The following is a 16,204-nucleotide window of genomic DNA, read 5'->3' as shown; positions in this document are numbered from 1 at the left end:
CCTGGGCAAATGATTTCATCTCTGCGTCTGTTTTCCTCTGCTGTGAAGTGGGGATACACATCCACCGTGCTCACTGCATAACTGTACTTTACTTTCTTGTCTATCAGGTCAAGTCTCCTGGGTCTCTGCGAAGTTCTGTCTGACTTTGTCCCAGGTCATTTTTCTCAGAGTCCTGAGATCAGTAAGGAGAGATCAGGGAGGGAGAGGAAGACGAGGTGCCTGAAGACCCGTAGAAGGAGGTGCTCTCCCCTCCCTCCCCAGGGGCCTGGCCGGCGTGTCTATCCGGTCAGTGCATTTCCTTCCTCCTGTTCCCAGAGGGCTGTGTCTGGGGATGTGCTAGGGAAGGAGGGAGGAAAATGTGTCACTTGATATTTGCTCCTTGACCCTGGCTGACCCAGCTAATTCACTGCAGGATGGAAGGAAGCACACTCCGGAGGCCTTCCTTTGCCAAAGCTTCTTGGCCTTACGTTTCAGCCATCAGGGAGCGAGATCTTGCTTCCTCGACACTTTAGCTGAGCTATGGGAGAGCCAATCGCCTGGCAACGTGGACAAGTCCTAGCACGGTGACATCTTCTATCTCAAGGTCAAAAATTCTCAGAAAGCTGCTAAATCCCGGAGCCACCGTTTGGGAATGTGTTATTTTTCCCCTCAGAGTAAGTCTGACCCACTAGTGAAGCCTCGTTGTCTCAAAGCTTTTCTTACCATCTTTCTTCCCCTGAACTGCAAGATCTGAGACTAGATTCCAGTAACGGACTGTTTTTAAACATTAAACAAAACAAGAAAGCCAAGGTATCTGGAAGTATGTGGGGCTCAAAGTTCCCCCCCAGCGCCCAGAGGAGATCCTGGAGCCAGGTTCCAAGGTAAATTCTGACTCAGAATCCCTAATGGAATTGAACAATGATCCCGAAACTGCTATCTGAATGCTGTGGTTTCCCTAAAACGGTGTTCTTGGCTTTACTCCTCTTCTTGGCACTGACCCATCGCCTGCAGCAGCAAATCTTTCCCAGGAACCTATTGTTATTTGTGTATCTGATAGTTTACAGCAGAACACACTGACAGCAACATTTAGAAAGAAAAGGGAAAAAGAAGTGTAGGGTGAAAAGGACAAAACGGAGGCTTCCAACATCCTGGTGGGAACCGCAAAGCAGGAACTGCCTCTTTTTTGGCCCTGTGCACAGTGAGTTAGGAGGCTATAGAAAAGTCATTGTCAGGCATAGCGGCAGCCTTTATGGAAGGTGGGCATCAGACGGGGAGATTCCAAATGGGAGTCCGCACTTTCTGACCTTCCACTGGGGATACCCATCTCTGGTGTATTCTCTGTTCTCCCCAAGAACACCCCTTCAACTGCCACCAAGGGGCTGTGCTAAGTCACCATGTACACACAACGCACAATGGGGTGAAATGGAGTCGCTCTGCTTTGTCGGGGCTGAACACTCCCAGTGAATTCATTCCCTTCTGGGAAAAAGAACTGCCTTGTTCAGAGCGCGATGTTCCCATGTCTCAGCTTACCTTGAAGCATTTCTGATACACCTGTTGGGATCATTAGTTCTGCCAAGAGAAGGGAAATAGCATGCTTTGTTCTATTTTTTACTCTCAATGGACTGTGTTGCCATTGTGTTGGTTTCCCTTTCAGAAAAGAACACAAACAGGAGGGACACTTACAGGATTCCATGCTGTTTGTCAGGGGTGGAAAATATAGGCATATAAATAAATACATGGAAAATAAGAGTAAACTAGGAAATGAAGGATAATAGAAATAGAAAAAAGAGCTACTTAAAAGGGTGGGATAAATGTGAAAAGGCTTCTGGAATGAGCTACCCCATTTGTTAGCTGGCTGCAAAGGTAGAAATGTAAGCTAAGAGAAGCATAGATATACGGCGTATCATCTCCTAAAAGGGATTTACAGGGTGGAATTTATGTAAGGGATACTGAAAAACATAAGGAACAATATTTTTTTTAAAAAATGACTTATTTGTTTGAGAGAGAGAGAAACAGAGTGCAAGTGGAGGGGAGGGGCTGAGAGAGGGTCTTAAGCAGACTCGAAGCTGAGTGTACAGCCTGATGCGAGGCTCGATCCCAAGATCACGACCTGAGCTGAAACCATGAGTCAGACGCTTAACCGACTGCACTACCCAGGAGTCCCAAGGAGCAATGTCTTTAGCTGTCATTTTGAAAAAGCCTGGGAAGCATTTTTGTGTGTTTCTTTGGTTGGCTTTCTGATCAAGGCCTCCCGTTCCCCCACCCGCTCCCTGTGCTCAGACACGCCGCAGCTGTTCTAAGTGCCTCACGCACTTCGCCCAGACTCTTCCTCCCACTTTCTGCTTTGAATCTACTTCTCTAATTTCTCTGGTCTCCGTCTGACTGTTTCATTCCAAATGTTTCCAGCTCTAACACTTCCAGACTCATGCCCCAATCACCTGTCTGTGGGGCTTGTTTCAGAGATCATGGGCACCAGCAAACTCTGGCCTTGGTTTTATCTTCCGAAACTCCTGCTCTGTCTACTCGATCCTGCCCAAGACCTAGGTCGGTCGGCTGGGTTCAGGCCCAGAATAGGCTGCTGCTTGTCGGAAGAAAGGATGCTAAACATCGAGCCTCAATAAAGATGAATAAAATCTTAACTCAAAATAGTCCCTTCAGGGAGTTGAGAAAATATGGCCCGGGTATACTGATATTTGATTATTTAATTTCCTAAAGATATAGCATAAAGGAATTAAAGTAATGAATAGCTAACAGATCCATTGGTCTGCTTCTCCTGGGCGCGGATGTCCCTAGGAAGCCTTGGGCTAAGTGCTAGCAGGCTGTCAGTTCACAGTTGCCATATCTGGCAAGAGGCAGAAATAAAGCTATACTGAGATGAAAATGAAAGAGACATGTCTCTGCTGCGAATATGACAAGTGAGGGCTGCTATGCAGAAGGGACAGTTAAGAAGTGAGACTGGCATTGTCCTCCAGCCTGGAGCACCCTTCCACCTGTTGGATCAAGAGTTCCGATGGGAAGAGCCAATGCTTTCATCAGAAAGAGAGCTGTGAATCCGTTCAAGTTCTCGCCCGGGTACTTGGCTGAGACCCCAGAATTCCCTTCCATCCAGCATGAAAGAAGTGATTTAGAACTAAAAGGTTTTAGTTCAGCTGTTACCAGTCAACCACCTTGATCATAAAAGAACCTCATTTTGGTTCTCATGTGGCCTCTGGTTTTGAGTAGGACCACACACTGCTGGTCTGTAAATATGGGTGAGCAGCAAACTGTATACCTCTGGGTGGTGGAGCCATGGCTTCACTGGCTGAAATTGTTCGCTATGGTTTCCTTTAACACTGGGAACATCTGCTGAAAGCAGAAGAATGTGGCTGATGTGAAGCTGTCCTATCAGGCAGTAATTAGACTGTGTAGGTTCAGTTGCTCCCAAGTTCTGTTCTCCTTGCTAGGTGATAAAACTATGCTCTCAGCGAAGAGGATGCTGTCTTCCTATTTCCTATAGCTGGAGGACATGCATTCAATTTATTTAAATGTATTTTAAAATTTGCATTTAACCTGTCAAAAGAGTTTTTTTTTTCTTTTTTCTTTTCTAAATAAATTCTAATTTAGCAGTTGGATTATGATGCCAGCTGGAAGGCCTGAGGATCTATTCCAGGATTAGTTCTTTTCGTATTGAGATGTCTCCTTTTTATGAAATTCAAGACCAGGGTGAGAAAATACATAGGTATTTAGGTTGGGGTGACACTCGTCTTATTGCAGAAGTTGAAAACTGGCATCTTGTGGGCCAAATGTAGCCCACAAACGTGCTTTGTTGGCATGCAATGTTTTTCTTTGAGCTTGGATTGGTTGCCAGCATATAAAAATTGATCTCTCTCTCTCTCTCTCTCTCTCTCTCTCTCTCTCACACACACACACACACACACACACACACACACACATTTCCCCTTACTTAGAAGTAAATTGCCCAAAGATTTTTTTGGGAAAAGTCAGAAGTGCGTTTCCTAGGGTCCCTTTCCTTATGCTACAGTTATTTGATTGCCTGGCTCGTATAGGGTTTGAGTTATGATGCCTGGATGGGGCCTTAGTTTACAGGACACCAAAGGTGAATAGAGGCATTCCAGGATTAACATGAAGGATTAGGTCCCAAGGGTACCATAGGAAATAGATATAGGCTCTTGAAAATAACCACTTTCTGACTGGTGAGTCTCAGAAGGGACAGGAAAGTCTTGGCCTGCACATTATACATGTTTCTCTCATGCCACCTTAAGGCCATTTGATTGAAGGAAAAAGGAAGTCACAAAGTCTCAAAGATACTTTTATATGCTGTTGCACGTATTGGTTCAGTACTGTCCAGAGGGGACCGCAGAACACACACATCTAAGAGATTGTACTAGAAATAAATGACAATGAAGATGCTCTGAGCATGGACTCTGACTGAACCAAATGCCACAGGATATTAGTATTATCCCACAGAGGAGATGTTGAATGGGATGGCACATGGCCTGGGGAGCCTGGCTCCTGATCTTTGGACATTGGTCCTTGGGAGAGACTGCAGAGCTGCCATTGGACGCAATCATGTGAATGTATTGCTCTGTGCTGCTGAGTTCAAATCAGTAAGTGTTTCTGGAGGATTTTTTTTTTTCTTTCACAGCTCCTCTCTCTAGAAGCCTTGTTGCTTGAAAACTCAGAGCTGGAGCCCAGCAGGATGAGGGATACCCTCTCCTCTCCCTCTCCTTAAGTAGTGGGTTGACATTTTAACAACAGGGGTTCTAGGGCCTGGCACCCTCATTGCTGCCTAATGCATGGACCTGGCCATGCAACACAGCAGTGCAAAAGCAAGGGTGTTACTGCCTGTGTGCTGAAGAGTGTGCTCTGAACACTGGAGACTGAGCTCATCCACACCCAGGCCCAACAGTTCCACCCCAGAAACAAAATAGGCTTATTCACCATCATCAGCCCAGAATCATGGGAGGGACACACAACATGTCTGCTATTAAAACCGTTCTCTCACTAGTTCAAATGTGATGTGCCAGAGGCACCTCCTTACCTAGAAGGGGAAAATAGGCGGGGATGGGGAAGGGAAATCTGCATGTCGTAACTGGGTGAACACTCTGATGGGATCTACTTCAAGGACTGTGTTCAAATCACTAATGGCTGTTATTTTCCTTCAACCCAATTGGCAGATAAGAGCCTGACTTCCTTCTACAGGAAAGCCACGAAAACCCAGTAAAACAGAGCCTGATGTCAAAGACATAACTTCTTCCATTTCAATTCAAATCCATTTGCTTTTACAGGCAAGCTCCGAGGCCCTCAATTCAGAGTTCAAATTAGGACTCGCTCATTTCAGTCCCTCAGTGGCTGGCTCAACCCTAAACTATACTTTCTAAATATATTCTGGGACTTGGCTGGGTTATGAAGCCCTGACACATGATTACATCAATCCATTTTTTAAAAAAATTCAGAGACCAAACAAAACAGAAGAAAAGAGGTCTTCTTCAGATAGATTTTAGGAAACCTAAAACTTCAAGGTGGAATGCTCGCTTTTGATATAGCGGACCAATGAAAGATATTTAAATTTTTCATCTTCTTTCTTGTGGGTTTTTTGTCTTTTTTTTTTTTTTTGGCTGGACAAGCTGTAAGGGACAATGCAGTTCTAGTTTTCTAGTTTTCTGATACAGGGTTTAAGTGTGTGTGGGGGGCGGGGGGAGATGTCAAATAGGAACACTGTGTTTCTAGGGTGCCATCAGGAGGAAGACTCACTCCTGGCCTTTGTTGTCATAAGCTTCCCCTCGTTACTCCCTGTCATGGCCTCTACTTGCCGTGTCCGGGATTGACTTTGGTTGAGTAGAAATTGTCCCGAGACTCTCTCTTTTCCTGTCTGTATTCTTTCCCCCTTCCGAGGCTGTGTTCTCTTCTCTACCTCACTGGTGCCTCTGTTTCTGGGAAACTATGTTGCAGGTACTGTTTCTCAAACTTGAGTACGTGTTGTATGGCCCAAACGTTCAGATTCAGTATGTCTGGTGTGTAGACTGGGCCTCTGTGATTTAGAAAACGCCCAGCAATTTTGATACATAAGCTTTTTGATAACAGCACAATGAGATGATTTCCTCGTCCCTATCTTCACAGCTATCGGCAGCATCGGACAGCCTGACGTTCCCTTCTGAGAATTTCTCTTCAATTCTATTTCTACCTCACTGGCTGCTCCTTCCTAGTCTTCATTGCTGGTTCCTCCTCATGGAACTGACCTCTAAACTTTAGAGTGGCCTCAGGTCCGGTTCTCGGACATTTCCTTGTCACCATCTACATACATTCCCCAGGTGACATCACCTGGTCCTGTGGCTTTAAAGACCATCTGCTAGTGGTATCCTAGTTTAACTATTAACTCTCTAGAAGAAGAAAAAAAGGCCTGATTTGTAATGTTCGCTAATTTGCATGGTGCATTTCTCCCACCACGACCCATCTCAAGCTGCCCACGTGGGAAGAGATGCACACAATCAGCTTTTCACAGCCCGTACGAGCCAGCTTCAGGGTACGCACCACGATGTCCATGTTTACTTCTGTACCCCAGGGCTCCCACCTGAACACGAAACTTACATTCTTAATGTCCTCCATTTGAATTTTAATCATCTCAAGTTCACCCCATCCAAAGAGAGCTCTCAGTCTCTCCCGTCTCTGCTGCCACTCCCACCAGCCTCTCAATAGTGTCTCCAATCTTAGTGTCAACCCCAGGCTACCGCTGCCCAGGGGACAGTATTGACCCTTCTCTTCCTCCCTCACTCACCACCCGATCCATCAGCCAATCCTGTCAACTCTACCTTCTAGATAAATCCAGAATCCATTCATTTCTCATTTCTCAGCACCTCCAGAATATCCTCTGATCTAAACCATCATCATCCCTCATCAGGATTATTACACTAACGACCTAATGAGTCACCCTGCTTCCATCCATTCTTCTATCAGCCTTGTAGCCACAGCGATTCCTTCAAAACATGTCAGTTGATGTCACCCTTCTGTCCCCAGACCACTGGTCTTCTGTCTCATTCAGAGTAAAACCCCCAACTCCTTATCATGGCCCACACAGCCCTCTGTCACGGGGGCTCCTAGCACTTCCCTGATGGCTGCTCTGTTCCATGTACCTTGTCCCCGCCCTCTGCTCCACCTCCTACCACGCCCCCCCCAACTAGTTTCCAAACCCATCAAGGAGGCGTTGGCATTGCAACCCTTGTGTACTGTGGTTTCTTCAGATGGAGACGGTCCTTCCCCAGAGGGCTCTGTGGCTCGTCCCCTTACTCCTGTATGTCTCTTCTCAAATGTCTTCACCGAGAGACACATCATCTAAAAATGCAGCCCCTCCCATCTCCCCTCACTTTTTATACCGCTCTATTTTTCCTTGGAGGCCTTAGCATCACTTAAGAGACTTTGCTACATCCCCTGGGTCTAGAGCACTGCCTGGCATGTAGTAGGTATTAAATAAAAATCTGTGGGATTAATAAATAGTGTGTTGGGTCCTAAGTATTGCATTCCCTGCAGTGTTTGTATTTTGAGACTGATTTGATTGAATTTGGACCACATTTTCCAGAAATGATCAATATACTTCTAAGCCTTATCGGTTTTCCTGATTAATGTTCCAATAGAGGTATCAGAGGACTATGTGGAAGCATTATCCATGTGGAAATGTGACCTTGGCAGTAGAGGAAAATGATCAGAGGCGTATTTAGTGACTATCGCAACATACTCATATACAGATTCTGACTGGGAAGGAGGAGGACAGGCCACACACTCAAAAGTGGTAATTGTGTAGAGGAATTTCAGTAAGTTTTTCATGAGCAAGTTCTCCACCAAGAAGAGCTAGCATCCTAAAATAAGTCACCTGTTAAGACTAAAAATGACACAAATATTCATCTGCATAAGAAAGGCAGGCACTTTGCAACCCTATCCTTTGGGTGACAATTCTATTTGATTAAAGAACTGAGTTTATAACCATGAAGACATTCTTTTTTATTCATCTATTCACAGCCATTCAATAAATATTTATTGGTCCAGTATACATGCCAGGCACTGTTCTAGGTTCTGGAGCTTAGGAGAAAAACTGACCAAGTCCTTTGAAGCAGTGAGTTATTGAGCAACCAGAAAGGAAAAGAAAAAGGATGAAAAATCCACAGATGTGGCCTATCCATTCCCAGATTAGAAAACAAAGGTCCATGGCCATAATTTCTTCCGTATTGTTTTATACATGTAAGACAATATTGTTCTTAGAGGTGCACTGATGAAGCAATACAAACAAAAGTGGACTGTTTTTAACTGTGTGTCCAAAGAAACTCTAATGTTACACAGGTGGATGGTATTCACTCTGCTAGAGCAATTTATGAGATCTGTTTTCAAAACACCCATAGAAAGTGTTCAGAGATGACGTGATAGATTTTGTGGACATAGTTGCAATATGGCAGGTTGAAAAGCTTGGAAGGGGTATTGTCCCTCCTCCAATGGAGACAAACTCTGCAGGGCTCACTGGATTGGGTGTTTCTGATCTCAAATTGTCTGAAAATCCTGCATGAAGCTAGCCGCTATGACTTCAGAAGTTTGTGTTTAATTACCCAGAAAGTGGCCTCCAAGTGCTGAGCACTGCCCAAGATGTCCTAGAAATATGGACCCAACTCTCAAGGAGTTTAACTGATTTTTTCCTATTGAGAATGACACTTTTGACTAAAAATCTATCATGATCCACTCAATTATTTCTTTTGCATGTGAAGACACCAGAAAGCACAGGAATTAGATAACTTCCTTGAGTTCCACCTGGCCCAGATGATCCATGTTGGCCATAATCTTACCTCAGTGTGGCTACACACTAGAATTTTCTGGCGCTTACATCCCAGTACCTGGGTTCCCTCTCCAAAAATTCTGATACGCACTGGTCACCCGACCAGCCTGGACATTGGGATTTTTTTTAAGTTCCTCAGGAGCTTCCCATGTGAAACCAAGGTTGAGAAGTGCTGCTTTAGGATGAGTCATGGCATTTGACCCACGACATCAGTGAGAGTCCTAAGAAGCAGTCAAGACTGAGGGACAAGCAGTCTAAAGAGAGAAACCATTGCTTGGTTTCATGCCTAGCTGGATAACGTCATTTGGTGCAAGATGGGGAAGCTCCTGGGGGTCCTGGCCATTTGAATAGAGGTTTCCTGCCCTGCTTTCCACACTAGCCCGAGGAATGAAAACTCTAGAGTGGTACCTGTAGGGACAGCCTTTCCACTGTGCAATCTCATTCTGGCCAAGATGGGAAGTCATTGGTTTAACTTGGCATAAGCTACAGTAAGAAATAAAATCAATGTCAGTTCACCAAGTTTGGGTCACTTAAAATTGCATGGGACTAGCCAATATGGGGGAAAAGGGCCTTCCATGCAGCCTGTGAACCAGAGAATTAGAGTCCCTGCTAGGCCGTGTTCTTCTCCAGAGAGCGCTATATTTATAGAAGGAACAAAACCTTATGCAGGATGAGGGGGTTGGATAATAATATGTGTGAATACACTGATCTGTCTGAACAGTTTCTTGGCTGTCTGCTTTCAATGGTAATAAATATCCACTAAAAGCCGTCTGCTGTATGTGTTTCTGGTAAAGTCTCACACTTCCCTGCATGAATACATTCAGAATGTAAGCACCACACACTCGACTATAGAGACTCTGTTGTATTCTGAATTCTTAAGTTATGCAGCTTAGCAGCTGTGATAATGTAATGGTTTGCAAAATAATAGACTGGCAATACGTCAACCTGAAATAACACATCAAATAATGAATAATGTGGGTGCAAAAAGGTTTAATTTATACTGCGTTAAAAATACTGCTCCAGAAATATCACACCATTTCAGTCTTTCCAAGACAAAAAAAAAAAAAAAAAAAATCCTTTCACTAAAATATTCAAATAATTGTGGTAAAAGAGAATGCTTTCTTGTTTCTTTTTACCCCCAATAAAAATGTCAAATTTACATTACTCTGTGAAGAGACATAAAAGCTGAGTCTGGTCAGTTGTTCGCATACATGCTTTGCTCTACTTTAAAGTACATGGTATGGTCTAAGAGTTTAGAGTATTTGTCTCCTCAGTTTGTATGAACATATAACAGGGAACACATTTCCTGTCACCAATAATTGGGCGTGGGGTAATTTAATGTAAAAAAAAAATGAGGCTGTTTTTGTTTATGTCTTAATTCTGTTCTTCTTCCTAAATTTTCTCACCGAGGGAAGTTTATAAAAACTTTCAGATTTCATTTATTTTTCTCATCTAGTGAATATTTATCACACTCCTGTTATGAATCAGAGACCAAGCTGTGTTTCCTAAGGAGCTTGTCATCATGTGGAGATCTGAGATGACAGAAATTGGATGGAAATAGGGGGATTCAATGCAGTGTGATTTGCAGAGGGCTAGGGGAGCCCAGAGGAAAAGCACACATTCAGACTTGGTGGGGGGGCAGGGTTTCTGGAAAGCCTTCCCAAGGGTGTTGCTCTTAGGCTGAAAGGATGTGACTAGGACATTAAGGAGGTAGAAGGAGGAGGCAGTGTGTGTCAGGCAGACCAAAGCACATGCAAAGGCCCTGAGACAAGGGAGAGCATAGTGGTTTGGAGGAACTGCAGACATGTTCAGTATGGTGGGAGTCTAGCACTCTTAGTGTAAAGTAGGGGGAAAGCTGATCCTGGAGAGGGTGGCAGGGTCCTAATCATGAAGGCCTAGTAATTACATTTAGGCATTTATCTAAGTACTTATCTTGAAGCAGGGAACCACTTAAGAGTTTTAAGCAGACGAGTGGACACAACCATGCCTCTGTTTTAGAAAGATCACACAACATAGAGCATAGAATTGGGGGAACAAGAATGGCAACTGTTTGAAAGTGAAAGATGGTGGTGGCCTGAGCCAAGGGGAAGGAGGAGGTAGAGAGAGCACCTGGATTCTGCTCTGGGTGTTCAGGTAGCTGGTAGACTGGAAACTGGAGGAGGAGCACGATTATGAGCGAGATGACCAATTCCATTTTGGACATGTTGAATTTGAGGTGTTGCATCATTCAGGAGAACAGAGATGTTCAGCCCTTCCTGGCATCTGTGGGTCCGGATGCTAGGGAGGATAAATCAGCGGGAAGAGGAGCATCCTTAATAAAAGTACATCTGAAACAGCTTAGCTGGGCCACAGGAAGCTTTGCCTACTTGTTCTTGGGTTTTGGAACTAAAAAGAAAGGTGATCTCCACTGTGATATGATTTCCTCATCGTGTAGGGTGATAGTAGTTTCATAAAAACATTACTCCTGTTCCAAGGCAAATTCCCAGGAAAAAGGTCCATATTGGCTCTTTTCTTAATTCATTTATATGTTGTGCTCTTAGATTCATTAGAATTTTCCATGAAGTTCATTTTTACCTCTGGACTAACAACATCCAGCTTTGGAAGGAAGGGACCCTCTAGAAGCATATGGATGTGAGTAAGTTTAGTTAGTTGGCATTTGCATGCAATGAATTTGAAACACTTTGTTTTCTAAGTGTCTTACATAAAATTGGGAGTCCAAGGCAAATTATCACCACGGAATTCTGTCTGTCTTGGCTTTACTGGTAAAGATCCCTAAAGGATCTCTCCAGGTGACAGTGAGGTGTGACTAAGAGTGTGTGTATGTGTATAAAGGCCATCAGCTATTAAAAATACAACCAAGTGTTCCTCCACTCAAACAGAGGCAAATTTTAAAAATACCCTATTATTAGTGATTGCTTTCTATATGTGAGGTATTGTGTTAGGTCCTTATATAAGTTTCCTCTAATCCTTAACAACCGCCCTCAACGGTGGATAGTGCAGATGTATAAACTAAGAACGCTGAGAAAGTCTGTGAAGATCACACGATTAGTAAAGGGTGAGGCTCTCAGTTTTGGGGACTGGGTGACCGCAAGCCCTACCCTTTCCACCCCACCTTGCTGCTTTCATTAGCACCTAAATTGTCTTCATTTCTTGTTTTATAGCTAAATTTGTGCCCTGTTATGTCAGTACTGTTTTGTTTATGCAAACCTGTATCCCTAAACTCTCCTGTCTTACCAAGCAAAGTATCTTGTATTTCTGTTGTTTTTCCCACCTTGCCTAGCTCCGTGATGGGCTCGTGGCAGTCCGTGCAACTATGAACAAGAACTGAGCCTGGTCTTGCAGCCCGAGTGAGTGTTTCTGAAATCAGGATTTGATGAGGGTCTAGGCAACATAGTGAAAAAGGTGTGTTTCTTTTCTTTCAACTCAACTGGCAGTTGGAAAACAGGACCAACTGTGCACTCCTGGGTGCCTGAGGGCACAAGACCTGCCGTGGAAATCATTACTCTCCTCGGTCATGAGTCTTCTATATTCTCTTTCATGGTAAGTCCTGGTGACAAGTTGCTTACAACCCTTTGCTCAGGGGCAGGCTGCCATATTGATGCTTCCCCAGCGAGCAAAGGTGATGAAACAGGGACAGAACATACTGGGTCCTTAGACATGGGTCCTGCTCTGTTGTGGATACTATGTCCCTGGACAGAAGATTAAACCCCACCATGCCTTGGCTTTCCTATTCCTACAGGACAAGGGTGATAACCCCCATTGTCCGTGTCTCACCAGCAACTCAGGATTGTAATGTGAAATAATGAATATCTAAGTGCATTGGAGTAAAGACAGTACAGACATAAGACCTTAAGATCATCACATACCGTGAGACAGTGGAAACCAACCTGAATGTCTGTCACCCTCTAGGCTGCTGATGTAATTGGAAAAGGTGCCGCTGCTTTTAATTCATGGAGTCCCAAGAACATGCTGGTTCTCAGGATCTGCCCTTAAAGCAGATGCTCCGTCTCACCTTTCCTGCCCTCCTTTTACACAAATGCTTGACTCTGATTCTGAAAATTGTCATCAAGTTGGCAACAGTATAAAATGCCCGGTTGGAATCGACACATTCATCATAGGTTCCAATTAGTGTCAACCTCCTTTAGAGTGGAAGGGGAGATGGGCAGCTCATAAGGAATGCAAGGGCATTCCTGTGTCTTCCTGTGAGTGTTGGTGTCCCAGCCCCATCGCTTCACCTCTAGCAACCGACACGCATAGGATGTCTGATGTTCCAGTGATGTGTGTGCTTCTCCTAAGGGCCCAGCAGCTTGCAGATCTAAGACCCATGCAACACTGATGTGTGCCCACGGGCAGAAAATAGGTCTGTGTGTCTTGAACGTAAATAGATGCCAACGCATGTGACAATGTTTTATGTATGATGCTGTGTTCGTAGACTGTCAGTTTTTTTTTTTAATTGGTAAACAACGAATAACAGAAATGGTAACTGCATACCTCTGGATTTATTAAAAATCCATGATCTATCAAACATCCATCTGGAGATTCTAATGGTTAAATAAAGGTTACTACGGAAATTTTTTTTGTGTGCCTGTGCCCAGATAACTCTCTCCTTAGTATTGCCCGGTCCAGAACTCCAGTGTGTATAATTCATGTTTCTAAATGACTAGTTGTGAAAAGAATACATGATATAAACTTAGTTACCGTAAAGGTCAGAAAATTTTCAACAAAAGCTAAAATCATATCCAGTGTAAGCCTGATATACTTTTAACATTTGCTATAACTGTTAGTCTTATGCTCTAAAGCTATTGGCAAAGAAGGAAGCATGTGATAGGCACTTACTATATATTATTTGATAACTCTGATATTGAGCACAAGAGATAAGCCTCAAAATAAAGACCTACACACAAACAAAATAGGAAGTGCAGCTTTTTTTAAATCAGTTACTCAGATGGCAGAAAGAATGTCACTTATCAGAAGTCAGGAAATCAAGCCCACCTGGATTCTAGATAGACCCTCATATTTTAAAGGTACAACTGTGCTTTTATTACATCTAAAAATCACTGAGTAGTAAGTATACCAACCACAAAAAGTGACTCGAATTCAACCCTGTTCCCCTCTATGAGAGCAGCAGGTTGCTTATCTATCAAGAGAGCTTTTCGTGAAGCTATTTGCCTTATGGCTGTTAGATCGCACCTTAAATTAGGATGTCTAAGTAGACTCCACAGGTCACAGAGGGGACTGCCATGATTCAAACAGGAGCTTCAGGGTTTCTGAGACCCACAAAGCATTCCACCCCTGCGGGGGTGTACGCATTTTATCCCTACATGAATGAGCCTCCCCAAAAGTGCATTAGTCACTCCAAAGAAGGACAAATCCTTATTATTTTACAGGATCATCTCTGCCAGGGGTTACCATAAAGTAAGCATGTTTCAGAAAATTAACAGAGTCATTTCCAGCCCAAATCCGTAGTATTAAAAAAAAAAAATCCAAAATGATAGCAAGGTATGCGAAACAGCAACAACACAACAGAGAGGATTTTCGTCAATGGGGGCATAACTTAAACTCTCCAGGCATCAAAGCCCCTTAACATCATCAGCGCCTCCTTTGAAGACAGGGTCCCCCCACAGAGGAAATTTGCAGCTGTGTTGCGCTAATGCATCTGTTTGCAGCCCCTGCTTTTCTCCCCAGGCACTCACATCTTCCATCCTGATTCCAAAGGGCAGTCCCCACCCCAATCTCTTCCCTCTTATCTCATCTCTCGCAGCACCCCCACATGCATAGCCGGCAAAAATTTGTTTCAAATTTCTCAACATTATCTGCTAAGAAGAAAATTTACACATGACATAGTATTCTACTGTCCCAGGAATTCAAAATTTTCAGGAAAACAGGGCGACCAGAAGGGATGCTATGTACAATGAAAACAGACATCTCCTTTTCTTTGGAGCAATTGCTCCACGCAAAACAAACAGCCCGCCACGTCGCTTACCCTCTCCACGCTGCGTCTTCTCAAAGATCCATAAGGAATTTTCAGTAAAAGTCTTTGAGATCTATTCGGAGCCACTGCAGCCTGAACCACCATGGTGTAGAGCCGCGTGTGTGCGTTCCTGTGTGTGTGTGTGTGTGTGTGTGTGTGTGTGTGTGAGAGAGAGAGAGAGAGAGAGAGAGTGTGTGTGTGTGTGTGAGAGAGAGAGAGAGAGAGAGTGTGTGTGTGTGTGTGTGTGTGTGTGTGTGTGTGTGTGTTCCCAGCAAAGTGAGAGACAAGGCTTCCTCCAAACTAAGTTATGGTCTCCTGGAGGTTTCCCAAATATCAAATAACCGAAAGAGTTTTTTCTTTCGACCATATGAGTCAAGATGTGGTTTGTTGGAAGGCGGGGGGATGGGGAAGCAAAAAAAACAGCCCAAGTTCTCCAACTTCACTCTGCCTTCAGCAGCTCGGCGTTAGCCGCCCCTTGTCTGCCCCTGCCTGTCAGTCCTGCGGTGAGACTGCATGTCCCAGAAGTTGGCAAGCGACGCCTCTGGGGAGAGTGATCCAGAAATGTCAACTTTGCTTCTTGTGGCTACAGACGGTAACCAGGTCAGTTGTCTAATCGAAGCTCTATCGGTTGTATTATTCATTCCATCACGTGACTCCAAAGCCCCTCAACCGTACAGTAGGTCACATGCTCACCTTAAAAAGACTATTTGGAATATCACCATCTGGTGCGGAGATTAATGTGAAATCCTGCATTCTGATTTCACTCTTTTCTGAACACCGGAAAAATATTTGCAGACCCGTGACATAACGCACTGGGGACTTGGAGGGAACCCTGATCGCGGTCATAAATTACACGTATGACCCTGAGCATCAGATGCACCTATCTGGTTTTTCTCTCCCGCTTTCTAGTGCACTGAAAATAAATGTAGGAGTGCAATTAATTATATTTGTGAATGTAGTCCACAAAGATAAAGTGTGAGAGAAGGAAAAAAAAATTTTTGGTGTATCACGTGGTCCCAAATGAATCAAATATACGAGACAGACTTGCATTTGGCATCTCTTCATTTAAACGTTTATGTTATAGAACATTTATTTTTATGTGTGCCAGTAAGCATGAATAAGTTCTGTTTGATTTTACAAGGCTCTGAAAAGGACTAAATTCAGATTCATCCATCATATTTGCTTATTCTTTTCTAATAATAGTGTGTAATTCCAGATCAGACAACACTCTGAAGGGCGGGACACATGGTCTAAAATTTTAACTTTTCAGTAATATTTTGTAATTGATATGTTCTTCACCTATGGTCCCCTCTCTGCTCCCCCCTCCCAAATCTGCTTCTCTATAGCAGAGAAAATTACAATAAAGAAAAACAAGTAAGGGGCTTCCAGAATTGGAGGTTTGTTTTGTTTTTCTTGTTTGTAATGTATTTCTACATCTGCTC

At 43.8% G+C, this 16,204-nt stretch overlaps 1 protein-coding gene across 2 annotated transcripts in view; it reads right to left on the bottom strand.

Annotated features, from left to right (window-relative positions):
* Positions 1-15,007, bottom strand: part of FRMD4A (FERM domain containing 4A) — a 299,740-nt gene extending 284,733 nt beyond the window's left edge. The window contains exon 1 of one of the 2 annotated variants that reach the window (XM_045788190.2): positions 14,775-15,007. In XM_045788190.2, the coding sequence (XP_045644146.1) occupies positions 14,775-14,867 (93 nt within the window). In that variant the 5' untranslated portion in view covers positions 14,868-15,007. The remainder of the gene's footprint in view (positions 1-14,774) is intronic. The other variant, XM_045788179.2, reaches the window with a different exon arrangement.
* Between the last annotated feature and the right edge of the window lie 1,197 nt (positions 15,008-16,204).

This window comes from Ursus americanus, chromosome 31 (genome assembly GCF_024610735.1).
Source record: "Ursus americanus isolate L20-20 chromosome 31, mUrsAme1.1.p, whole genome shotgun sequence".
Lineage (NCBI taxonomy): Eukaryota > Metazoa > Chordata > Mammalia > Carnivora > Ursidae > Ursus > Ursus americanus.
This window is presented reverse-complemented; position numbering and strand designations above follow the sequence as displayed.